This window comes from Mustela nigripes, chromosome 4 (assembly GCF_022355385.1).
Source record: "Mustela nigripes isolate SB6536 chromosome 4, MUSNIG.SB6536, whole genome shotgun sequence".
Lineage (NCBI taxonomy): Eukaryota > Metazoa > Chordata > Mammalia > Carnivora > Mustelidae > Mustela > Mustela nigripes.
The window spans coordinates 112,757,658-112,783,592 of NC_081560.1; the positions used below are offsets into that span (position 1 = coordinate 112,757,658).

General features: G+C 51.2%; 1 protein-coding gene across 3 annotated transcripts in view; it reads right to left on the reverse strand.

Moving 5' to 3' along the window:
- Positions 1 to 4,357: 4,357 nt before the first annotated feature.
- CAPN9 (calpain 9) overlaps positions 4,358 to 25,935 on the reverse strand; it is a 38,098-nt gene continuing 16,520 nt past the window's right edge. For 2 of the 3 annotated variants that reach the window (XM_059395797.1, XM_059395795.1), the window contains 14 exons: positions 23,651 to 23,736; positions 21,571 to 21,648; positions 20,056 to 20,216; positions 18,895 to 19,052; positions 18,512 to 18,720; positions 16,768 to 16,804; positions 15,675 to 15,755; positions 13,978 to 14,035; positions 12,362 to 12,426; positions 11,814 to 11,882; positions 11,480 to 11,558; positions 9,884 to 10,000; positions 7,187 to 7,251; positions 4,358 to 4,384 (listed from right to left, as the gene is read on the reverse strand). In XM_059395797.1, the coding sequence (XP_059251780.1) occupies positions 4,358 to 4,384; positions 7,187 to 7,251; positions 9,884 to 10,000; positions 11,480 to 11,558; positions 11,814 to 11,882; positions 12,362 to 12,426; positions 13,978 to 14,035; positions 15,675 to 15,755; positions 16,768 to 16,804; positions 18,512 to 18,720; positions 18,895 to 19,052; positions 20,056 to 20,216; positions 21,571 to 21,648; positions 23,651 to 23,736 (1,290 nt within the window). The remainder of the gene's footprint in view (positions 4,385 to 7,186; positions 7,252 to 9,883; positions 10,001 to 11,479; positions 11,559 to 11,813; positions 11,883 to 12,361; positions 12,427 to 13,977; positions 14,036 to 15,674; positions 15,756 to 16,767; positions 16,805 to 18,511; positions 18,721 to 18,894; positions 19,053 to 20,055; positions 20,217 to 21,570; positions 21,649 to 23,650; positions 23,737 to 25,935) is intronic. The other variant, XM_059395796.1, reaches the window with a different exon arrangement.

Consider the following 25,935-nt stretch of genomic DNA (forward strand, 5'->3'; position numbering starts at 1 on the left):
TGGTATTTGTAAACTGCAGAACGGAGGTGCTCATCGGAGTCCCCCTCCCCCCAGAGCCAGGTAGAGATGCATGTAGAGATGATTCTCCTCCTCACTGGGCTGTCCAGGAGCTCAGGAGGGGCCAGAAGGAAGACCTGGGGTTGGGGGTCAGTGGTGTAGACATGGTGACAGAATCCACAAGCACCCAAAATACGGATGTGTGCAGAGTGGGATGAAAACCCTGATGTCGCAAAGACACCAATATTCAAGTCTGAACAGAGGAGAGGAGCCTGGGAATGGGACTGGCAGCAAGGCAGGAGGAAGCCGGGGAGCAACGGTGCCCAGAGCAGAGGAGTGGGTTCAGAGAGAAGGCCATGGCCAGGAGCATCCCGTGTTTCAGAGACCTCACACGGGAGGACGTCCCCATTTTCCCCAGGAGCTGGCCTCGTCCCACCCGTGGTGCCACACAGTGGTGGGGGTGGAAGTCTGTTCCCGCAGTGGGTTGAGAGGTGACCATGGGGAGACCATCTGGGTGGATGACTGTCTTATTAGAAACTCGAAGTTCAACTATGAGGGAATAGAGAGGGAGCTAAGTCATGTGGACCGCTGACTTCTGGTGAGTCTAGAAGATGGAGAAGCATGGGGAGATGCTGAAAGGAAGGAGGGGGACAGAGAATGTCCTAGAAGCCAGGTGCTGATGTGGCCTGGAGAGATTCCTCTGGATGGTCTCCTTCTTCTCAGAACCCTGAGATTTGTCAGGGAATTAGGTATCAATCTCTTCTACCTCCCACCGGTCTCCCCATCTGCCCCACTGGGCCAGGAGTGAGCCCCACTCTACTCGCCTTCAAAGACCCAGAATTAGGGAATCCTATAATTGCACAGTGCAAAGCAGCCCAGAGAAGTTAAGTGACATGGCTCAAGTCCCGTAGCTCACTGGAGGTAAATGACAGGCTAGAATCCAGGTCTCTGTGCTCTGAACCCAATGCCATTTGCATCATGTGATCCTGCGTTTGTTCCAGGTGGTTCGGCTGTCTGACTATGGAAAGAGAGAGACTTTTCCTCCTCGCAGTTTGACTGGGAATGCACAGATAAATCTCCTCAAGAACACCCCTGGGCTATGTCCTTACACCCCTGGGCTATGTCCTTCCACCCGGAGGTGCTGTTCAGGGATCAAGGAAGAACCTTTCTCCTGCTCCCCTCAGACCCCAGCCTCTTGCCCCCTTTCAGAAAGGCACGGTGGGGCTGGGAAAATGCCCCAGGTGAACCTCAGTAGAAAGCCCAGCCTCCAGTGATCCGCAGCTGTGCTGCCGACACAGCCCACACTGGTACTTGGCAGGCGGTCTTGGCACTCTGGAGAATGGTGCTTTATTGCCACGAACGATCCAGAGTGCTGAGCAGATCTGGCACCACTGACCCTAGGGCTCCCGCCAACAGGGGCCCCTGCTCTGGTGCTCTTCCAAGCCCTGGCACCGCAGGGCACAGCTTGATGTGCAGAGTGCAGGGCTGAGAAGAGCCTGGGGCATTTCAGAGAAAGGTGTCTGCGGCCCATGGCTCCCTCCTCGTAGAGCCTGAAGGCTTTGTCTAAGGATCCACGGGGAAAGATTTCCACTCCCTGGGTTGGGTGAAGCTCTTTACATGTGACCACAGGGCTGCAGTTCATGAGTTGATGTGAGGTAAGGGCAGCCCTGTGGGGACAGATACTGGGGAGGTGGGGCATCTCTGTTATTGGGGGGAAGAGGGCTGGAGGCGTGACCACCCCTCATGATGGTCCACTGGCCTATCTCATCCTTGCTGATTTTCTGTTTAGCTGCTCTATCAGTTACTGAAGTGGGGTACTGAGCTGTTAAACCATTTCTTTCAATTCTATGCATTTTTGCTCCATAAATTTTGAGTCTCTACTACTAGGTAGTATTACATTTTATAATTGTTATATCTTCCTAATGTATTTACCCTTTATCATCCTGTAATGATCCTTCTCGTCTTTAATGATATTTTTATCTGGAAGTTAACTTTTTTATTTAAAAGATTTTATTTATTTATTTGACAGAGAGAAAGAGAACACAAGTAGGCAGAGAGGCAGGCGGCGGGGGCGGGGGGGAAGCAGGCTCCCCACTAAGCAGAGAGCCTGATGCGGGGCTTGATCCCAGGATCCAGGGATTATGACCTGAGCCAAAGGCAGAGGCTTAACCCACTGAGCCACCCAGGTGCCCCTGGAAGTTAACTTTTTTGATAGTAACATAACCACTCTGGCTCACTTATTGCTACATTGGCATGGTATACCATTTTCATCATTTTATTTTCTGCCTATTTTTGTCTTTCTGGGTGAAGTGTGTCTCATGTAGATAATAGCCACTGAGTCTTGCTTTTTAAATCCATTCTGATAATCACTGCCTTTTGGTTACAGTGTTTATCCATTTATATTTAACGTAATTATTGATGTGGTTGAATTTAGGTCTACCATTTTGTTTTCTGTGTCTCATTTTGAAAATGTGTTCCCCCCCTTTACGACTTTTGTGCTAAACAACTCTAAGTATACCATTTCGATTCCTCTGTTGCTTTACTGCATTTTTGTCATTTTCTTAGAGGTTGTTTTATAGATTGCAATATGCATATTAACTTATACTGTCCACTTCAGATTAATACTTGCTTAATTTCAGTAAAATATAGTAATATTGTTTCAATGTATCTCAATTTCTTCCCTTTCCTTTGTGCTATTATTATTATATATCACTACATACATTACAAACCTAAGAATACAGTGTTATAATTATTGCTTTGTATAATCTTATGTCTTCTAACAAGATTAGAAGAAAAAAAACATTTATTGTCTTTTATATTCACCTACAGATACCATTTGTAGTGCTGTTCATTTCTTGCAACTTCAAATTATTATCTGGTGAGACCAACAGATCAGAAGACAATTGCTATTGAAAAGGTCACTTGTTATATTCCCCAATCCCAAAGGAGGGGGAAGGGCATGTCATGCAAGGCCACACAGAGAGGCAGCAGGGTTGATCAGGAAGCAGCGGGAGCAACGGGAAACATGTGGGCAAGAGTCTTTATTGAGGTTTTCGTGGGAAGGGATGGGTGAGGCAGGGTAAGCACTCTGAGGGCTGCCTAGTTTGAATAGTTTCAGCAGCTCTGGGCCAGGGAAGTGTCCCTAGTTGTCTGGAACCTGGCCCTGCAGTGATTAGGGCAGGTGGGTAGTGGTGTGGAGTGTGAAAGTCCCCTGGAGGAGGTGACTGGGGTGTGGGCTCTGGATTGGTTAGCTTGTATGTGGAAGGCACACTGTCTCTGGGAATTGACTAGCTCTGGGAAGGGCAGTCCCTCTGGGGTCAGCCAGACCTCAAGATGTCAAGTATCAAGGACAGGAACTAGGAAACATTGTTATTACATGATGCTGCTATTGCTGGGTGAGTTCAGGGAAGCGCAGGGAAGTGGGAAGAGATCATGTTGCCCTAGCATCTTCAGCCAGGGGACAGGGATCTGATGAAGTTTCACTTCTAACCTGATCTTCATCCCAACAATTGTCTCCCCTCCTCTCTCCACACACCCCTCCATTCTGCCTCACCTGCCACAAGTATATAAATAAGAAAACAGGGCCTAGCATTTACCAAGGCAATATCATGTTATTTCCCATCATCCCAATTTGGGGGGGATTTCCTATTCAGTGCCAGGGAGCTAAAACAAGGCTTCTCCGCTCTGCTCTTCCCCATCCTGGTAGACATGAATGCAATCCTGAATCTGACCTGGATCTGAACTACGGAGAAGAAGGAACATTGCACCTGGCTTTTCTGACCCAAAGCTCTAGACACAAAGGATGTCTGGATTGGACAGAGACTGTCTTAGTTAACATTCCATTCTTGCAAGTAAGCATCCAGAATTCCCTGGGGATCCCCCCAATAAGGAAACACACCTAGGATGAAAAGGCATAATCATGACATCACACCTTTCTATTCTCATCTCAGTCCCCAACACATCTACAAAAACATTGTCCTTTGTCCTGTCTAGGATGTTGGAGTATAATGATCGACACTCCACTGAAGCCAGGGTTCTGTGCACTGACTTACACTCTGGATAATCAGTACTGGGAAGAGGTGGGAAGGAGTGGGGGGAGAAGTTGCTAACAACGCCTGAATCTGAGTGTAAGGCACAGGGGGTGGCATCAGCCCGTCTTAGGGCAGTGATTGTACAAAGAAGTAACATAAAATCAGAGATCACAGTTGAGTCCATTTCATTCTTCCAAGATCAGGATGGTGGGGCAGGGGAGGAGAAGGTTGGATAATGGAAGGGGAGCTCTACACCAAGAAAGCTTCTGAAGTTCACGGTTGAAAAGTCAAGACCCAGCTGGACAGACTGCATTCTTGCCAGGGAAGCCTCAGATGTTCATTGTCAAGTTGATGAACTGGGAACAAGAAGACAGAGCGAGGAAGTGAGAGTTGGTTCCCCCTCCGTTCCCCTACCAGCCCGGTTTGTTTATGTCACAGTAGCTCCACCATATGATCGTCGTGCCTGCGAATATGGACTCGTTCTTCCACACAAAATATTTTTAAAAAAAGAATTCCCAGCGCTTTCAGTTTTCCAGAGGTCCTGAGATCTTTCTGAGTTAGCTCAAGTCAAGAGCAGATGGTGAGAGAGAGAGAGGGAGCGAGAGAGAGAGAGAGAGAGAGAGAGAGAGAGAGAGAAATGTGCTTTCTCTCTGGCAAAGAAGAGGGCCTTCCTGAGGCTCCCAAAGCAGGGCGATAAGAAACACCTTTTCTCTTTGTCGAGGGGTCCCTTCATGGGGAGGGCTGAGGGGCTCCATCAGGAAGAGGCTGCGGGCTTAGCACCCAGGGCTCTTTACAAGTGAACTAGTGAAGTCGCATGTGGTTCCTTCTCTATCCTGAGGACACCCTGCCCCCTGCTTTCTTATCACAACCTAGTCATGGGACAACACGATTCTGTGGGATGGTTTCTTCTCTCCTCTGTGCCCCCCTTCCTAGACACAGTGTACGCCAAGGCCGGGGTCAGGGAAGGCCGCTGGGTGCAGGAAGACCCATAAGCTCTTTAGGCAAATACAACCATAGGAGGGGCAAGGATCCGATTGCTAATGGATGGATGGGAGGGACTCTTGAACTTGGCCACAAGCTGCACTCCTTGGGAATTTAAAAAAATACCACTGTTTGGGTCCTACCACAGAGATTTGGACTTGATTGGTCTGGGTCACAGCCAGGCCACTGGGGTTTTGAAATCTCCCCAGGTGATCCTATCGTGTGGTCAGAGTTGAGGATGACAGGCTTGAAGGGAGAGAGAGGGAGAAGGCTCAAAGATTTTTCCTGTTGTCTTGGAGATGGACAACTATGGGCTGGGGCAGGAAAGCACACAGCACAGGACTTGGGTCTGTTGAGGGGAGGGTGGAGAGTAGAGAGAGCCTGTCCCAGCCCCCGCGCCTGTGGATGCTTGGTTTGGAAGTGACACCTTGACTCTGAGGCAATGGAAAGTTTCCTCCATGTTTCTGATCCTTTGAAGCCTTTGGCCAGAGGGTGTTGACTACCAAACCTGCCTGCTCTGCCCCTGCACTCTGGATAGGTGGTAACGGTCCTTTCTTCATGCTTAATCGTGGCCAAATGTTGACGTCATTGAGACATCTGGGTCTGGAGGTCCCTCTTATTTTCAGAAGGGGCCAGCTTGAGTATGCACACCTTTCTTTGGAACCCCCCAGGTGTTCTGTATGGTTGTCTGTCAGAGGAGTTAATTTATTGAGTGTATAGTGTGCACTGAAGTGTAGAGAAAATACTAGAAAAGGAAAATGCCCAGTTTCTGTCCTTAAGGAAATTACAGTATGTCCAGGGATCTGAGATACACACATGAGAACATTGGAAATGATCCGACACAATAAATTATATGATATTTTTAGAAACCAAACTTTTGGTGTAAGAGTAAGGCCTCGATTTTTCTGCAAATGGGGAAACTGAGGCACAGAGCAGCTGAATTGAACAAAATCAAAGCACAGAGGGGAAGTTCTATCCCATTTGATACACACACTGCTTTGTCTTGATAGTCAATAAAGCGGAACCCAAATCCAAAATTGCTACTGGGCTTGGAAATGAGCCAGTGTCTGCAGTGCGGATGTTGAAGAGTGCGGGTGGGAGGAGGGCTCAGAGATGTGACGGAGACTCGAGTTGCTACTGTGGGGTCCAAGGGAAGACAGAGCTGAACAGGAAGACACAGGGAGAGAAAGGGGGGAAATGGGCAACAGAAATCACAGTAACTGGTGAAGGGAGGTGGTCCATAGTCTCCTCCCTGCCTTTGGGCAGAAGAATATCTAAGCAGTGTTCTCCGACTTTAGTCTGTGTAGGAATCGCTGGGGATCCTCCTAAAACGAAATCTGGCTCAGCAGGTTTGGGGTGGGGCTTGGTATTCTGCATTTCTTGTTTGTGTGATTTTTTATTGTCTTTATTGACATATAACTGACAGAACACTGTGTAAATGTGTATAATGTGTTGACTTGATACATTTATATGTTGCAATGCGATTAGCTAACATTTCTTTCAGGTCACATGATTATCATTTCTGTTTTCGTGGCTAGAACAATTAAGATGTAGTCTCTTGGAAGCTCTGAAGTTTGTGGCAGTCTTGTGGACTGTAATCACTATGTGGCACGCTACATTTCTTAACAGCTCGCCTAGCTGATGCCCACGCCACTGGTCAGCGGACCACACTCTGGGCAGGCAGAGAAGATGGTCCAGCCCTAGGATGCCTCTTTCAAGCCTCTGAAACTCTGATCCGTGCTCTTCCCTCCATCATTTTTGTTGTCGATAGCCCTGTAACTGGTAAAAGTTGTGTCTTTCTCAGGGTTTTTGAGAATCACGAGACCTACAGGACAACATGAGCAAGGGGAGTGAGCAAATCGGAAGCTAGAAGGCAGGCAGGCTGAGGAACCCGGATGGCAGAAGGAAGAGAAGAACAACGCAGGGTTTGCTTGCTCACTCTGTTCCAGGTGATTAATCGTTTTATGCCTCAGTTTCCACTTCTGCCAAATGGAGGTTCTGTTCATTCTTAGCTCACAGGACCATTGTAACAATTGCATTGTCTGCTAACTGACTAGTACCTAAAAATATTAGCAGTTTCATTGTTGTTACTACCCGCCAAGGTCAAGTGTGACCTTCACAGGCATTCAGGAAACATTTATAGGGCGGGGCTCTGACTGGCCCCCGCTGGATCCTACCTCGTTTATGTTGAGACAAATGAACTCCTTGTCCTCGTTCGTTGTACTGAGAGCCTGGAACACCCCTGATGGGAGAGACACGAGAAAAGCATCATTGTGGGGACAGTTCCTTCGACAGGTTTCCTTCTTTCCTAGTGACCTTGGGGCCCTGCTGGGCAGCCCGTGGAGGAGCTGCTCCATCTGGTGGTAAGCAGGGATCTTCTAGAATGGCAGGCCAGACTCAGGCCGGCTACACGGGGATTTCTGTCGCATGATGGGGGCTCTTGAATTCCTGGGAGGGCAGAGCTGGTGGCCTTAGTATTGAGCAACATGTGCTGTCTTCTTCAACATGTTAGTCAGCTGGCTCCTGGGCCCCAAACATCACGCTTGTGCTAACTTTTGGGGGAGCTACAGATGCCTTGTGATCCACGGGCCTTCCCCCCGGAGGAAAAGCACATGTATGTGAAGCTAAGCCCTTCAGTCTCTACGAGTCCCTAATGAGAAGGTGAGCACCGTAGGCTCCCGCACACATAGGAGGAGCAGGGGGAGGTCGGAGAGCTGGCCCAGCTGGACATCACAGCTAACGCCTGGAATAACCTGAAAGCTACTTTCCTCTCTGGGCCTCGGTCTCCCCATTTGGTCAAAGTGGCCAAGCCGGCCAAGTCTGGCTTCCCCTAAGAGTCTCCCAGGAGCTTGAAAAATAGAACAAAAAGGGGGAGGGAACTGTCATAAAACAAAAGAGACAGAACCCAACAGCCAGGGGAAGTGAGTAAATCCCGAGACAAGCAAGCAAACATGGAGAGATGACCTGGGAAGTTCAGCTCGCGTCAGTTCTTAGATGACACTGAGGGCTCCCTGAGAAGTGTGTTGGGGGTACAGATGGCAGAAGGGCTGTGCTGAAGACAAGCCTGCCCATTAGAGGTATTTACAGAGGGAAGGACTGAATTTCTGAGCTCTGTTATCAAATAATTTGAAAAAAAAATTGTATGTTAGAAAAAAAAGTGTACGTATGAAAGATTAGCAGGATGATCATTGTTGAGACTGGTGTAAGGCTCTGGAACCATCTGGGGGAGGCAGGTTACAAGGAGCCATGCTGTGTTCCACCCCCTGGAGTCTAATGAATTGGCTTCCTGTGCAGCCCAGGTCATTGAAATTTTCTAAACCTGCCAGGAGTGCGGGGGTTGTAATGTGTGGCGAAGTTTGGGAACATTAGTGTGGGGCCCATGGGGATTGACTGGTATTCCTTGTACTTAAGATTAAAAATTCTGAGAATAAAACGTTTGACTACTCCTGGGGTGAAGGCTTAGCCTCGGTATTTTAAAAAAGTTCTCCAGGCGGTGGATCTAACTAGAGGATCCCAGAGAAGGTGGGTGTGAAGCCCAAAGTGCATTCTCCCTAATATTCCTCGATTTTGTGAGAACAAGCTGAGAACCCCCAGCTTGGAAGGACTGGGCTGAAGGCATTTAGGAAGGACTGGGACAGCTGAGAGATGATAAGTTACCAAATTTCATTCTCTTTGGGTCCATTTTGTCCACCTTGTAATTCTAGTAAGTATCTGCCTTTCGCGGGGCCTTTCTAAAATGCACCTCTTAGCAGCTAGTGGTAGTGGTAGTGGTAGTGGTAACCACCTAGAGAAAGGCCATCCTGCTGGCTTGGTGTGCAAGGCCCTCCAGCACCGGCTTGTCTCCCTCGTGCCATCATGATCAGCCCACACATAAGCCTTATTTGTCCACTAAGTGCAGCTTTCCGGGGGGTTAGAGCTGGGTGGGGACAGGCTTCCGCAGGTAATCCTATGGGCTCTAAGTGTCACAGAAGCAGAGGGAGCTTTGGCACCCTAGACACGGGGAGCCCAGGCCCTGACTTGGGTTAGCAAGTGCCCTGAGGCCACCTAGCAAACATCCTTTAGAAAATGCCAAGCAGGATGGGTCCGTAATTCATGGGACCCAGTGCAAATGGGAAATGTGGGACCCCTTGCTAAAAAATGATGGAGATCACTTTTTAATGATCACTTTTAATCATTTAATAATTTTAATCATTTTACATCATTTTTAATCACTTAATGATCATTTGTTAATCATTTTCAGTGATGGTGACACTGAAGTGTGAAATCAAGCATGGGCATCCTCAGGGGTGCAGGGCCCTGGACACCGATGCATTTCTCTCCCTCGCCCCCAGTCATGCTGGCCACCCTGGTGCTGGGTTCTAGGCCCCTGGATTCAGCCTCAGCTTGGTGACACTGTCACCATAGACTGCAAAGTCTAAGGGCCTCCTACCCAAAATCTCTCTCTTTCTTCCTGAGGTAACACGTCTTGTTTGGGAAAAACCAGGTCAGGACATAGAGCGTACAAAACACAGAGGGAGGGTGGAGGGCGGGCGACAGAGAGGAAATGGGTTTGACCCCTAATGGGACCTTTGGGGGGCTGGAGCACCACCCCCCGCCCCATCCTCCCGCAAGGACACAGAGGGTGTACACGTGGAGAATGACTCTAAGGGCAAGTGATGTGGCCCTCCGCAGAGGCAGTAGACTAGAAGATTCTTAAGGACGGTCCTGCCAAGAAGACTCCCGCACCCCACCCCTCAGCTAACCACTGAGATCACAGGACAAAAACGGTCGTCGCCAGGATTTTTGCCTGGCTGGCTGTACCCACCACCCCAGGGACACTCCCCCCACCCCTCGCCCACCGGGTCCCAGGAGGCCCAGCCCCACCAGCCACTCACGGCTCGCGTTGTCCAGCCGGACCAGGCAGTTGAGGAAGTCGTCGAAGTCGAGCTGGAGGCCCTCGTCCGCGTACCTCAGGACGATCAACTGCAGGAGGTGATGGTTCAGCTGGAAGCCTGTGGGGGAGGGGAGGAGACGTGTCCGCCTGGGCCCCGTCAGGGGCACCTTCGGGGCGCACCCCGCCAGCAGGTGGGCTCCTTGTCCTCAGCCTAGATGCAGCGTGACCTTGCGCATCTCTGCCAGGGGGATTGCCCGTGGGCTCCTGAGGTCATGCTCCTGGTTTTGACATTCACTTACCCGTTATATCTTGCCAACTTTTCACTTGGGGGAAACTTAACGCTGGATGGTGTGTGAGCCCCACTCCCATCACCCTTCCTGCCTCCATTTCTGGAGAGCATTTTTTTTTAAAGATTTTATTTATTTATTTGACAGACAGAGATCACAAGTAGGCAGAGAGGCAGGCAGAGAGAGAGGAGGAAGCAGGCTCCCCATGGAGCAGAGAGCCCGATGTGGGGCTTGATCCCAGGACCCTGAGATCATGACCTGAGCTGAAGGCAGAGGCCTTAACCCATTGAGCCACCCAGACGCACCAGGAGGACACTTAAACCCAAAGGTGCTGAGGGCTCTAGGAATCACGTTTCTAGAAGGGATGCTGAAGCCCCCAGTGAGTGACGCCCTGGGGCAGGGGCTCCTTGTGTGAGCAACGCCAGGGCTGAGCCAGGGGCGGCTGTTTCACTTCTCTGGGATTCGTGTCCTTATTGGTTGAACAAGGGCTTGAGGGAGGTAAAGTCACTTTACATCCAACATTTAATGCTTCAGTATCTAACCCACATCCCAGGGACTCCCCGCGGACCTCCCCGCCACCCCAGACTTCAGTCTACATGCTCCATTTCCAGAGAATGTCCAATATACTGCTTGGAAATCTACCCGGTCTTCCCTGCTCCTCAGTCCCGATCCCAGACAGAGGAGAAGGCCAGTCAGACATCGAGAGAGGTTTCTGGAGCTTCCCGTACTGTTGGTTGCTGGCCATGCCCCAGATGCTGACATTTGCTCCCCACGGGGCTGGAGGAGGGGAGAGAGGGGGCGTCCTCCTGCCCCCACATCAGTCCCGGAAAGACTCAGGCACACCTCTCCTCTCTGCCCTGTCCTTCTCCCCTAGAAACCTGTCCCTCAGTCTGGGGACCCGGCACGCCCTGCCTCATCCATGATCATTCCCAGCCATCACCATCTGAAAGTAGCAATTAGAGGTCTGGGGGCACCACGTGTGGCCTGCCACCAAAGGCTCACATGACCTCAGCTCGGCCAGAAAACTTGGCCAGAGGTCGGAGAGGAGGGTCACGCTAAGTTCACCCTCAGTAGATCCATTTTAAAGATTCCTGCCAATATTGCAAAGTGACTCAAAACACGGGCCTGGGCATGAGCGAGTGGGTCCTGAGCCTGACGCCTGGCTCTGGCACTCGCAGAGCTGTGCCCTCAAGAAGCACAACCTCGGGTTTAAGACCGGCCACCTCCTAGGGCACGAGAAGCAAGGGGCTGTCCATAGACAGTCCCCGGCCACGGGCAGCCCACACCTGACCTTCCAGGCTCTGCTTTACCTGCGGCTTTCAGGGCCATGCGCAGCTCGTAGGAGGACATGGTGCCTGACTTGTCAGCGTCGAACTGGAGGAAAAGGTTCTACGGGGAGGACAGAGGCATTGAGAACCAGAGGGAGGGCACCATGGCCTGCCCACGAGGAGAGACTCCTCGACCTCTTGCTTTCACTTTCATTCTAGGGGCAAGCGTGGATCCTTCTGGAAGCGCTGGAAGCAGAAGGGACCTGGGAATTCCATCACGCTTCCTTCCCTCCGGCCCTCTCCCTTGGCCACGGAAAACCCCTCCTGCTCCAGTCTGGCTCAATCCCCAGAGGTCGTGCCCGGCAGGGTCACCTACTGTCCACTTCTTCAGCTTGTCCCAGAACACTGTGAACTCCCCGAACTCTAGCTTCCCGTTGCCGCTGGTCTGTGCCGAGAGCGTTAAGGAAGAAAGGAAGGAAGACGATTAGGGTTTGGACCCAAGGTGCCTCGTGGGACTTCAGCGATGGAGGGGCAACCCGGCTGGCCCGGGGGGCCCGTGACACAGAGTCCGGGCTCCTAGGGAGGTAGCTTAATTAGGAAATCATGCTTCTCTGAAGAGGGGAAATGGCAGGGGTGAGATGGGGAGGCGTGAGATGGGCATCGCACCACCAGGTTCGAGAAAGCGCAATGAAAACATTCCCTTATCATCCCCTTAGCGGGGACCCCAAAGTGGCAGCCAGACCCCCAAGTGCCTTCAAAAGCAGTCCCCCTACTGGACGGTCTGTGCCTCCTGATTCTGTTCCAGTTCTAGGTGCCGCCAGTCTTTGCGTATTCTCCGAGGAGACTATCCCACTGGCTAAGGGTGCCGCATTCTAGAAGGGTCTGCACGATGGGAAAACACAGCCCACGGATTTGGAAGGATACATCCATTAGAGAGATGATGTTTTTACAGGACATCAGACTGAGCTTCTTGAACTGGAGGTCCTTTTCTGAAATCACACATGAAAGCAGAATTCACTGGACACGTGATAAGATTAACTTCCCTGGGCTGCTGGGAGTGCAAGAAAGGGGTCAGATCTGGAGCTGGGGAGGCGGACACGTACTCACTCTCCAGCTGCTGGTGACAGCAGAACCTGACACGGCCTTTGGGTGGGTGGGTGGGGGGGACAAAACCGCACAATATAAAAAACGGGAAGATCTTTCCATTCATTTATCCCAGTTTTAAAAATCCCAAGCAAAGAATTACAAATTAAGACCTTTATCGTTTGGTTGTGTGTAATGGCAAACATTTAGAAAGGACATAAATGACCAACGGAAGGGTCAGAGCAGAAAAGGTGACGTGTGTAGGATGGATTGTTACACGGTGCTTAAGAGCGGCGTTTTGGAAGCATGTAATGACGGGGGAAATGCTCAGAAAAAGTCAGTTTAAAAGGCAGGACTGAAGTTACTGAAGAAGTTTGAACACTCGCATGCCATTCGTAAGAGCCACTTTGGAAAATGGTTGGCGGGTTCCTTAAAACAGAAAGTACAGAGTTACCCTGTAAGGCAGCAGCTGTCTGAGATATATGCCCAGGAGAAACGTCCACACGAATGACTCGTTCACCGACGTTCACAGCAATATTCGTCACGAGAGCCAGAGAGTGGTAACAACCCTCACGGCCCTCTGTGAGGAATGGGGGAACGAAACCTGGTATATTCCTACAGGGAAATGCTATCCAGCCATAGAAAGGATGGAAGAAGTCTTTGCAAATACTACAATGAGGATAAATCTTTTTTTTTTTTTTTAAAGACTTTATTTGTCAGAAAGAGAGACGGAGAGCACAGGCAGACAGAGTGGCAGGCAAGGCAGAGAGAGACGCAGGCTCCCCGCTGAGCAAAGAGCCTGATGTGGGACTCGATCCTAGGACCCTGGGATCATGACCTGAGCCGCTGGAAGGCACTTAAGGACTGAGCCACCCAGGTGCCGCGAGTGATCCTTTTTATATGCAAAGTCCAGAATAAGTGAGTCTATAGAGACAGGAAGTAGATCAGTGGTTTCGGGGGCTGGGGGAGGTGGGGGTCTGACTGTTGCGGCATGTAACCTGCAACCCGCACACCAAGAAACGTGGTGGGTGGATTTTTCAGCATGAGAATTCTATGTTAAAGCTGTTACATTAACAAATAAAACTGTATAATTGGATGACAATTCCTTGTGTGTAGATGTACACACACTGAGAGACACACACGACAACACACGATGCACACACACATAGGCGGAGACACACACGCACATCTTAACGGGGTTTATCTATGGGTGGTTCAGTCACTGGAGGCTTTCGTCTTTGTCTTTAGGCTTTTTTGCACGTTTACAGAATTTTCTGCCGTAACTGGCATCATTTCTGTAATCAGGAAATAAGCAATGAAAGTTATTTGGCAAGTCTTCCTAGAGTCAGCCCTGGAGAGCAGGGGGAGCTGGAGGAGAGGCAGCACGAGGTCACAGGTCATGCGTCCCCTACAGAGGAGCCCTGGGGTCCCCAATGGGTGGGGGGATGAGCACTTACTCTTCTGAAGCACAGCATTTAAGACGTATTTGAGTTCCTCTGCGGTTACCTCCATGTCCTGTGGGAGGAGAGATGACTGCTTTGATGGCCCTTAGCGCCTTCTTTGTCACTTGCTTCCAGTCCTGAGCTTGATCTGGCTCAAGCCACAGTGTCACATGTCACTGGCCCTCAGGGACCCTGCTGCGAGCCCGTGTTCTGGTCCCTCAAGACTGCAACCTGCCTAACTTCTCAGGGACACCCGTGCCCCATGCAGAAAGGATGGAAAAGTTGGGCCAGGTGACACAGGCATCCCCCCCAACCCAGCAAAGCCCCCCATGTGGCACTTCTGTTGGAGGACCTTCGCGTCTGGGTCCCCAAGCCCCTGCACAGCAGAGCTCCTGCAGAGTATGAACAATGCCCACACTGGGGGCTCACCCCATGCTGGGGGCTCCCTCCAAGGACCATTTCAATCCAGAAGACTGGGAGGCTGTCCCGTGGGTTATTTTCAAAACCTCTAGGGTGAATTCAGAGCCACTGATTTGGGGCCATCTGCTAAGCCCACGAGAGCTCAGCACCCACGGCCCTTAGAAGCTTGTCAGAAATGTGGAGTTTCAGGTCCTGCCCCAGACCTCCAGGCGAGAGGATCTGCATTTTCCAGGATGCTGCAGCAAGTGTTACTGAGCTGCAGCGTGAACTTAAGGCTCCTTTGGTCCAGGATTTTGAGCTACTGGTGCAGAATAGTCACCTGTGAAATTATTTCATATGGGCCTGCCTGGAGCTCCTGAGGCCTGGGGAATGGGGTTTGGGGTGGTCGGCTCTGGAGGAGAAATGGCTGATGTGCGCCCCCCTCCTCTCCGCCACCACCCCTTCCCCAGCACCACTCTGCCTGCCCTGTGGTCGTCTGGCCTGCTGCGGCTTACACAGAACCACCCAGGTCCCCATTTCTCTCCACCCAGACAACCGTCCCCAAGTCTCCCTGCCCTCCTGCTTCTTACACGGCCTGAAATCCTGCTGCTCCCCACCCGCAAACACAACTCTTTTATGATTCAGGGGCCCTGGCAGGAGAAGGAAGCGAATGTAGTCGTTATAGTCCCTCCAGGAAATGGTCAAACAAGCTCATTTTATTAATGGCTATGAGGGAGCACAGGTGGGACAGTTTCTAGGAGAATGGAGCCTTAGGCGAGAGACACCCAGGGCCCCCAAGAGAGGCCGGGACCCCCCAAAACAAGCTGACAACTGAGGGGACAAGAATGGGGTAGGGGCCAGAGAGCCAGAGGCGAGGGATGGATCCCGCCTTCCCCAGGGCCTGGTCCTGGCCCGAACCGCCAAACCTGGCCGGGCTGCTGATGGTACCTGACAAAGGTCACATTTGTAATTTCGTGGTGACCTCCCTGAGCAACCCCAACTTCCACCCGAGCAGAGAGAACATTCGAAAGGCAGTGGTTTATGGGCTGAGTGCAATGAAGCTCCTCTTCAAGGCTCCCCCTAGCCTTCCACAGAAAGCCCCAGGCCAGGCTGAGCTCCTTTGGGGGGCCATTGTCCCACCGAAGGTGGCAGCCCAGTCTGATGGAGGAGGTGGTCTTTGGGCCCTCCCAGATGATCAGGCCTGGCCTCCCGTTGGCTCCAGCTCCACCAGGCCTCTGGTAACTGCTGTGGAGGAAACCAGGCCCCTCAGCTCCACAGGGGTCAAGGCCAAGTGTAGCCCGCAGCGGCCCTACCTCACCAGCAACTTGTTCAAACAGGGCCCGGAACTGCAGTTCCTCCTCTGTCTCCTGGCCGGCTGGAGTCGGCTTCGGAGGCTAGAAAGCAACCAGAGGAACTTGCATTGGAGCCACAGAAAGCACTTGTGGCGTTTGCTATCCCAAAGAAATCGCAAGAAAAAGGCGTGCCCTGGAGGCCTTGTGGTCCCTTGGGAGAGCCTGGGACCTCACTGCTGTGGGGAGGAAACAGAAGGGGCCGCTGCCTGGAGCATTAGGAACGGCCGTCGGATCCCTGGGGAAGGCTCTTTAGAGGGAGAATGTGGAAGGACTGATCAAGGGGACTTTTGCAGACAAGAGTGCTAGGGGCTGGGGTCCTGACCGAGCTGGGGTCCCAGCAGGGGTGGTCGTGGCTCCCTGTGCCCTCTCTCACAGACCCCTCACCACTCTCGACTGTAATTACTTGCTGAACCATCTGTCTTGACAGGTGGTGAAATCTTCAAGGACAGGAGTCTCTCACTAGCAGGCAGCCCTGAGCCCAGTGCATGGAAAGAGCTCAGCAAATGCATTGGGTGTTTTAGTTTTGTCTTGGGCCGATCAATACTGACTTGGGAAGCATCAGACTGTCCCAGTTATAGCTCAGCATGTCTTCAAAGTCTTACAGCCCCTGAACAAGTATAAAACCCTCCCCTACAGCCCCGCACAACACACATATGGTAGGGAGGAAGTTACGTGTTCCTCCAAGGCCTCTGCAAGAGAATCTCCTAGCCATGGGTTATTTTTCTTAGACTGAAGGCATTTTAAAGACATCTCATGCCCTGCGGAAGCGACAGCCACTTCTCAGGGTACAGAGTGAGTTGGTAGTCCAGAGAAACATCGCTCCAAACGGAGCTTTCTTCAGAGCACGTACCTCCTTCCCATGCCCGGTCGTGGTAGGACACGAGAGACTTAGAAGGTACAAGGCTTGTCCTCCATGAGACTGGAATCAAGGTACTCACTCGATCGCAGATAAACCATTCCCTGAACTTCAAAGCCCTGAATGACACTGTGATCGAAGGGAACTTTCGGGACTGTCACTGACTCCCACCCTCCAGAGTACCGTGCGAAGGCTTACCTCCGGAAGGTCAATGGCCACATCCCCATCCATGTCCCTGGGGGGCAGAAAACACATTGTAGATTAACTTCCTCTCTCATTCTTGCCGCCCACAAGAGCTGCCAGTCTGCACGCCTCTCGTGCGGGCGCTTTTGTGTGAACAGATCCTGGGAAATTCATCCTCAGCTTGTACCAGTATCTGGAAGGAGACTGGAGAAAACTCTCCAGCAGAATTTTCAAAAGTTAAAGGAAGATCTTTAATTGCTTCTATTTAGTGGAGAAGAAGGAACCACACCTTTTGTAATCAGCTTGGGAACTCTAACCAGACTGGACAACTGGGCTTATTCTCAAGGCCTGCCACCAACCCAATCCTATCCCACCGAACACAAGATAGAGCTGGAGGCTACGAACTCACAGCGGGCTCCATCTCGGTATCTTAGGGCAGTCCCTAGCTGGGGCTTCATCTGGCTCAAAGGCGTCATTAGCCAACGTAGCCCTGCTCCGTCATCTCTAGAACGTCTCTATTGGGAAAAGGAGGGGATGCTTGTATCTTGAACCATTTTTTCCCTCTGCCACAGAGCAACCGATGGCAAAAAGAATAATGGGAAACTTTTCATAGACGTGTCCAACACAAAATAATTTTGCTAAGACACTGCAAAGGGGGAGGTGGCGGAAAGTCGGGTATACTAAGCAGAAGGCCAACTTGTTCAGTATAAGCCCTTGACAATTAGCTTTTTTGATGGTAAAGTAAGCATCTGGCATTAAATTTTTGATGGTTCAGGCATCCGTTTCAAAGATATCCATCTCCAATAAACACATTGCCAGCTTCACAGCTAGACATAAAGCCCAGGCACCTCACCCACGAAGTTCTCTCTTTTTTTAGAAAGCTCTGGTAGACCATTTGGCCTGCTCCTTGCTTTTCCTTCAAGCACTTTAATTCCTGCTTTTATGTTTGAAGTTTACCAAGAGTGAACCTGTTTTGAAACTCTAGGCCCCTACCCCTGACCCCAATAAAGGCACAACCCCAGGCCTGTGCACTCTCTCTCTCTACTCAGGATATCACGGGGGGGTGGGGGGCAGGTTTGCCATGTGCTCTCCAGGACCTGTATATAATAAATCTTGTATTTTCAGAGTTCTTTGGGTTGTTAAGTTGTGTCTTGCAATCATAAAAAGACCCACAAGGGTCAATCAGGCCTCAGCATTGGCTCCAGTTCGGGAAACGTCTCTGGGGGCCCACCCCGGGCAGTACCTGCCCACCTGCCCAGGTGAGTGCCGTCAGGTGTTCCTAGCTGATGGCATTGCTGTCCATGGGCTGAGACCAACCCCAGACAATTTGGCAACATTTATTTAAACTGAAGCTGAAAGAATGCGTCTTTCTGGAAACCGGTAACAGTCACCCCCTTCACTGTATTCAAAAATGAGTCTAGCACTTCTCAATGTGGGTCCCACTCCAGGTTCTTGAGAATAGGGTCTGGAAAGTGGAGGCCTCACCCAAGCGTCACTCTGTGATACTCATCGCCGGAAGAGCGTGGTTCTGGGGGGGCTTGGGGAGAGCAACCTCTCAGAGGCTTGCTCGAGGGATGGAAGGAGCAGAACTAAAATGGAAATTATCCTGCTTTTGCAAATGGGTCGGGAGACCCTCCAGCCTGCTTTCTCAGGTGGATTGTAGGGAAGGGAAGAAAGGGGTCATGGCTCCAACGGTCGTCTGTGACTTCCCCGGAACTGAGCCACTAGCCAAAGAGGAATTCTCAAGCTTGTTACTCACTGGGTGACGGCTTTCTTCTCCGAAAAGATCCTCAGGCAGAAATCGGCTTCCTGATGGGGCTCAAAAGTGCTGGGAATCAGGATGTACTCCCCGGGGGGCAGCTTGAAGCGGTCAGAGACTTCTCTCAGGTTGATGAACGTTTTGCTTCTGGCCTGGGAAGCGTGGTACCTGAAGAAGTCCTTGTTCAGGTGCTCGTCTCTCCCGGGGCTCTGCAACCGGCATGAAGAGTGTTGGGAGGGGTTGGTTCTATGGGGAGGACCGCTGGTCTTGGCTACTTGGACACAGTTGGGGAACTGGCCATTGAGTCGGGCATGTGGACAAGGAGATGCTGAGGATCCAGCACCCGGGGTGGGGCTCTGAAGAGCGGCTTGTTTCCTACCCACCTGGTAAATGGCGTAGCCAATGGTCAGCATATCGGCTCCAAACCTCTTGAGTTTCCTTCGATCTTTCTGCATCAGGGCTATGAGGAAAGTGCAGTCCTCCTGCCCCTCGTCTTTCTCGGTCAGGGACAGTTTTATCTGTGGATTGGTCCAGAAGGTATCTGCCATTTGAAAGAAGTGATTATTTCATCTTCCTCAAAAAAAGCACAAAAGACAAGCACAAACAAGCATGTGTGCACGCGCACACACATACACACACACACACACACACACTCCATTCAGCCCCACCACATCTTCCCAAACCCGAGAAAGTCATTCATTTCTTCTCTCCCTCTTCTGATGACCTTCACGCCCTACTTCCTGTGACCCCAGTGAGAAGGCCAAGTGCTTCCCTTTCATCTCTACCCTCTCTCAAGCCGTTTCCCATGCAGCTTTTTAAAGACATTCCTCTGGGTTTGCTCCATCTTATTTCTCTCATGTGGTATTTCAGAGGAGAGGACTGTGCCCCTGTGTTTGTGCAACATGAGGAGAGCCCACCCCAGGCCCTGCTCCGACGGTGAATGCTGATTGGCTCATCCTAGTCTCTCTTGCTGCAGAGAGTTGGAACAAAGCCAACGAGCCTGCAGCATTTCCCCGGCAGTATGGGCTCAAGGAATTCCCAGTTAGAGGGATTGACCCCAAGTTGAGGACTTTCGTTGGCTGACTCTGTGCACAAGTGAGGGCTCAACAAGCCTTGGATGGTGCTGGCAGCCCTTCTGTGACTATAGAGAAATCTGGACTGAGGAAGAAGTCCTCAGAGAGAGGGCAGAGCAGAGAATCCCAGACCAATGGCTTGATGGAAGTATGCCTGAAGCCCATCCTGCTTCTCCTCTGAATTTTTCAGCCATGCAAGGAAAAAAATCCTTTTTATTGTTAAACTAGCATGATTTATGTTTTTTTTATTAATTGTCATGGGAAATAATCTAAGAGGCCAAACAAGTTTTTCCCCTAAACAATCTGATCCGACTTTCTGCTACGTCTCTGTAGCCCTCACTGGCCATCCCAGAAATCCTGCTAACTCTGCACTCAGGCTTTCTCTAAGGTCCAGGTGCTGGCCTGCTGACGTCTGCCAGGCTGGACTGGACACTTGGCGATGACAGAGAGCGTGACAGGCGGACTACCAACCCAGGAAATTGCGGCAGCCACCGGCGGTGGAGCCCCGCACCCAGCTTCCTTGATGGACTGTCACCTCCCACTTGTGGAGCGCGTTCTCTTCCAGGGCATCAGGGGTGAGGTTGCAGATCTCCACTTTGTCAAAGTGGGTCTTGAAGTCCCTAAACGCCATCCTGCAACAAGGCAGAAAGACACCAGGCATAGAAGGCGATGGTGACGTCGTGATCCATTCATTCGCTTAATCATCTAACCAACCAGTAGTGAGTCCCCGTGCCCATCCTCAAGGATGGGGAGAACTCAGGTGTGGGCAGACAGAAAAGACACAAGCAAAGCTAAGGAGAATCTGGGTTCAGGGACTGCATCCCCGCCCCCTGCAGCTAGAGTGGGATGTGAGCGGTGATGTGCGGGTCAAGGCTCTTAGGGAGCGGGGTGGGGCATCTCCTCCAATCTTTCCTGTCTCTCCACTTCCGCTGACTTTTTGAAGATGGCCAGGGGACCCCGGAGGATGGTGAAGCCATACCGAGGAAGGAGCTTGGGTCCCTGAATCAGCACGAAGAGATCCACCCACAGAACAGGGATGTCCTGTTGGACTGGTACAATGAGTGAGCGATAAACTCTATTGCATTTGTGTTTTCATACATCCTGAGTCTACTTATTACAGCAGCTGGTGTTACCCTAAGTCCTCAGGGCCTTGAATCGGGAGGTCACCATGATGGAATTCTAAATCACGCCAGCTTAGCACTTGGACAGGCTTCAAGGAAATGTTAGAGCTGGAAAATAGATATCCACACTACAAATGACAATCTGTTGGTTAAAACTGTAAAAATATGGAAGACAGAGGCTATGCTCGAGGGGAAGAGGAGGGGAAAAGCTAGATTATTAGTGTGTGCTGGTTTTTGCTTGTTGTGTTTAATAAGGCCTTTAAGAAAAAAGTGAGCTCCGTTCAAAATTGACTGGTTTGCTCCTCAGGGAAGACAGCTGGACATCAGAAATGTGTGGTCTTACAGGGTTAGAAGCGCCAACTCTTTTCTGGACCCCTCAGGAAGAAATAAGATCAAAAGAAGCTTCTAGAGACGAAGGCCCATTAAAAACTCCCAGGTAAGCAAAGCTATTCCACCCCACAGAAAGTCCAGATTAGGAATGTTTCCTGCCCACTTAGGTCTCTATTTTTGGATGCTCTCAAGGTCACTGCCATCGGGGTCCCTTGTCATCAAGCTGGACAAGGGGGCATCCCCTGGGAGAAGCAGGACAGCCTGTCTGTCTTCAAATACACCATGAAAACTTGGATGAGAAACAGTTCGGAGGAGGGATGCTGGGCTGGAGACACAGGCTCAGCCCCACGTTTCTATCAAATTCTCTGCCAACACGGATGAGCACAAGGGGCTTGAGACAAATGGGTTTGATTTACCCTAAGAAATGGAACAAAGACAGACAGAAGGCAAGCAAGCGAGCCAAGGGCTCTCGGGGACTGCGCTCATACCCGTTGTGTAGCTCATACAGCAAGAAGAACAGAGACGAGCACCGTACCAGAACTCCCCATCGTCCAGAGCCGTGTGACACAGGCGCTGTTGCTCAGCTGGGCCCACAGAATGCCACTCAGAGGAACTAGGAGGAGTAAGCAAAGTCGGTGGAAAGGATATTGACCTTGGAGGGGGCCGGGGCGTCCCTCCCGAGGAGCCAGCGTGGTGGCTGTGTGGGGACCAATTCTGGTCAGTGCCTACTCCCGGAAATGCCCCCAGGGATCTAGAGGATGGCTGGAAAGTGCACATCCAAGAGAGCCCATGGTAAGAAGTCCTCGGGGTCCTGAGAAGCCCCTCCGTAGGGGATTATCATAGGACCATCCCAGGACATGGAACACCAGCAAAACAGCAGAAACTTCCAACTGGAACCCAGAACAGGGATGACCTGTGCCCCAGAGCACCTCCTGATCTCTCCTCTTCATTTGTAAGTGACGTTTCAAAAAGCAGTAAGAAATCTTATGTTTGCTTGGACTTGACATTTCACAGACTAAACGCTTTCTGTAGGTGAGCTTGCTAGGAAACCTCCAAGGTCACTGTGTCTCTGTGATCCACACAGCCGCCTCCAAGTGGTTCCTGCTGAGTAACCAGCACGTGGTACCCAGCCGACGTGGCTGCCTCGTCCACGCCCTACAGAGCTTGTCCCGGGAAGGACCCAGGTGAAGCCCCTCTCCAGGTCCTGCGTGCGGTACCCAGAGCCAGGACCTTCCGAGTGGCTCCCGTCCCATCACCTGCTGCCCAGCTAAAGAACTTTCAGGACTTCCCTCCTAACAAGCAGGGACAGGAGCAGGATCAGGATGGGGACCTGCCCTCCGTCACCCCGAGGCTGAGCGGGAGTGGGAGGCAAGCTCGCCTTCCAGCCTTGACCCCAGGAAATGCACTTCCCTTATTTCTCCCTCTGTGTGTTTCCCAGGAGAAGGCACGAGTGGTCCTTTTACAGGCTGTGTTCTCTAAATGGAAGGACACTGTAATTGTCCATGTGTGATACGAAGCGTCTCATTAACTTTGATTTTAATATTTCTGTTCTTTCCATTTCTGCCAGGAGAGGGAGGCTGATCTCTTCCCTCCTGTGATGTTGGTGTAAATCCATCTCTGCCCCAGGCCCTGGGCTCTGAGAAGGCAGAACCCAAATGGGGCTGGGAGGTGGTGGGACATGAGCCATGATGGGACCACCAGCCCCCCCAGGGGTGTGCGCTGTACCCTCAGGTTGGAGTCAGGTTAACAGAGACACAGACACACTGATGGCGGGCAACATGGTGGCCTCTTTGTGATCTGTGGACAAACACAGCTCAAGTTCTTTTACTCAGGCTCTAGACTTGCCGGAGGTCTCCCCAGAGTCCCACAAGCTGTGAGTGGGTCGGGTTAGGACAGCAGGACCTCAAGATGGCAGAGTCCTGCCTGAGGGCGGGGGCAGCTCAGGGAGGGTCCTGCCCAAACCCATCTGAATGTTCCCAGATCTTAGCCACCTGGGCCGCTTCCTGGGGACGAGGAGGGGACACACACCTGCAGGGGAGAACTTTCTTTATAAAGGGGGCCAAAGAAATAGCTGCTAGTTGACTGCTCTGTAAGGGGTGCATTTCTTGTTCCAATTCCTGTTTCTCTACTGGGCGGCCAGCCTCTCACCAATGGCCAGGGACCAATCAGAGAGAACCCCATGGTGATCAGCTCGGCAGTATTTCGGGGATTCTCACAACTCAAACACTCACGGCCACCCCACCCGACCCCACAGGTACACTTGCACACACAAACACACTGCATATTGGAGCCACTCATCCCTGGAGAGAAAGCCCCTCGCGACATCATGGGGAGATGACGTCATGTCCCCATGGGACAAAACAGATCCACTGATGTAAATACAGTAACGGGAAAGGGGGAAAAGCCCTTGTAAGCATGTTCCCTTTTGGCTGCATGGTGGGCCAGAGGGCTGAAGAGGGAGGAAGTAAGGCCACCCCAGCTGCAAAACAGTCCCCTGAAAGAGAGCCAGGAGGGAACTGGAGACACAGTGGCCCTTCCTTGTGTGCCTGCAGAAGCCAGCCCAGGGCCAACCCCGGGCCTCTGTGCCCTGGGAAGGCAAGGAGGCAGGGACTGACCTGTCACTCCAAGATCCGTTCCACTCAACCTGACCCCAAGGGTTCCGGACTCGGATGAGCTCCGTTTTCTGGCCTCGGAAGTTTACCTAGAGGGAAAAACATCAGGGCAATGTGGAATGGTAAAATCCAAAAACATCAGGGAAACGTGGAAAGGTGAGCTCCGGGCTCCTTCACCTCCGTCCCAGCTGACTTTCCCCAAAGCCTCTTGACTCTGACACGAGGCTAGTCACCAACTATGCTACATTATGAATCATGCCAGAACGGATACACTGTATCTGGGAAGTAAAGTAGAATTATAAAGAACAAGAAACCAGTCCATGTGAATCTTCAAATGAATGAGTTTTCTCTCTGGACTGGAGTCGCTGTAAGGGCAGGGACTGGGTCTTACTTCTCAGTGTACCGTCGGCATTGAGCACAGCGAGAGGTAAAGAGTTGTTTGTCCAAAGGGCTCAGGGAGCTATGAGTGAGTTTTCTTCATCCTTGATATCTTACTCACAGATGAACGAAAATTGTATAGGCCTATGCTGGGAACTTAAGCAAAGATAAACAAAACCACTTCTAAGTCTTCGGACTCCAATAATCCCCCCTTTCAGGTGTCAGGGGAGGCTTTCTGCTGTCCATATGGAGCACCCTCGAGCCAGTAAAGAAAGATGCTTGGCCATGACCTTCGTGCCCTGCCCCAGACCAGGAGAAAGGGCCAGTGCATGTTAGCAAGATGGTGGAGAAAGGAGAGTAAAATTTCATGAGCCAGAAATTTTAGCTCAAAACATTCCATCCTCATGCCCTGGGCACAAAGCTTATTTTTGATGTGAAAATCAAGTTAGTGTGACCTCTCCAGAGTCTAGGACGTAGCTTATAGCTCATTGTTTAAGAGGTTCATTAAGTGAAGTGCATGGGGAAAGTCAACGCATTGGACGGGGAGAGCAAGGAAAAGCAACTGAACGGATGTGATGGAAAGTTTCTACTACCGGGAAAAACATTTAGAAGATGTGCCAGTAAAAATCACATGCCTCCTGGGGCGCTTGGGTGGCTCAGTCGGTTAAGCGTCTGCCTTTGGCTCAGGTCATGATCTTGGGGTCCTGGGATCGAGTCCTGTATCGGGCTCCTTGCTCAGCAGGGAGCCTGCTTCTCCCTTCCCCCCGCTCTCCCGACCCCACTCCTGCTCATGTTCTCTCTCTCGTTCCCTCACTCTCTCTCAAATAAATAAATAAATAAAAAGACTTAAAAAAAAATCACATGCCTGGACACCTGGGTGGCTCAATTGGTTAAGCAGCTGCCTTCGGCTCAGGTCGGGATCCCAGGGTCCTGGGATCGAGTCTTGCATCTGCCTCCCTCCCTCTCCCTCTGCCTGCCACTCTGCCAACTTGTGCTCTCTCTCTTGATCTCTCTGTCAAATAAATAAATAAATTTACCTTTCAATAAATAAATAAATAAATAAATAAAAAGAATAAATGAAAAAAATCACATGCCTACTCAAGCGAGTGATTGGCAAGGCATTATGGACAGGGCATTATGGACAGGGAAGGAGGGGGAAAAGAGCCTGTGCCGATGGTTCAGTTCTAGAGAGTCCCATTTCCTCCGCCGCCCTGAAGGCTCCACTCAGAATCCCCTGACAGGGAGGCAGGACAGGCTTCCTTCCAGATTCCCTGCTCCCCGTTTCTTTGGACTGTGTTACTCAAAATGTGGGCACCGACAGGAGAGACCAGAGGGGCTGGGCCTGAGACTTGTCCAATTGGGTCTAAGACTTGGGTCTACAGACTGGGTCTGAGACGTGTCCAACAGAAGCACAAAATAGGCCTTTAGACTTTGCTGAACTTGACTCCGAAACACTGTGGCCCGTGGCTTCTTATCCTTCTCTTCCTTCTCATCTCCTCCCCTTCTCTTTCCCACACGTCCCTTCAGGAGCTCTTGTCCCAACTAAGCACCCCCTAGAAGTCAGAGGGGTGCTGTGTGGGGTCTAGGAATCCCTGGGAATCAGTTCCATCCTGGGCTACAGCTGCAGAAAATGGGATTTTTGATGGTTATTATTATGATTTTTTATTATGTTCAGTTAGCCAACATACAGTACTTGATGGTTATTTATATGCCAACTTGACTTGGCCACTGGCACCCAGACATTTGGTTATACACCATTTTGGGTGTGTCTGTGAGGGCATTTCCAGATGGGATTAGCCTTTGGATTGGGAGACTGAGTAAAGCAGGTGGGCTCGTCTAATCAGTGGAAGACATGAATAATGCTAGAGAAGGCGGGCGAAGGGAGAATTCACGTTCTGTGTCTGACTGCT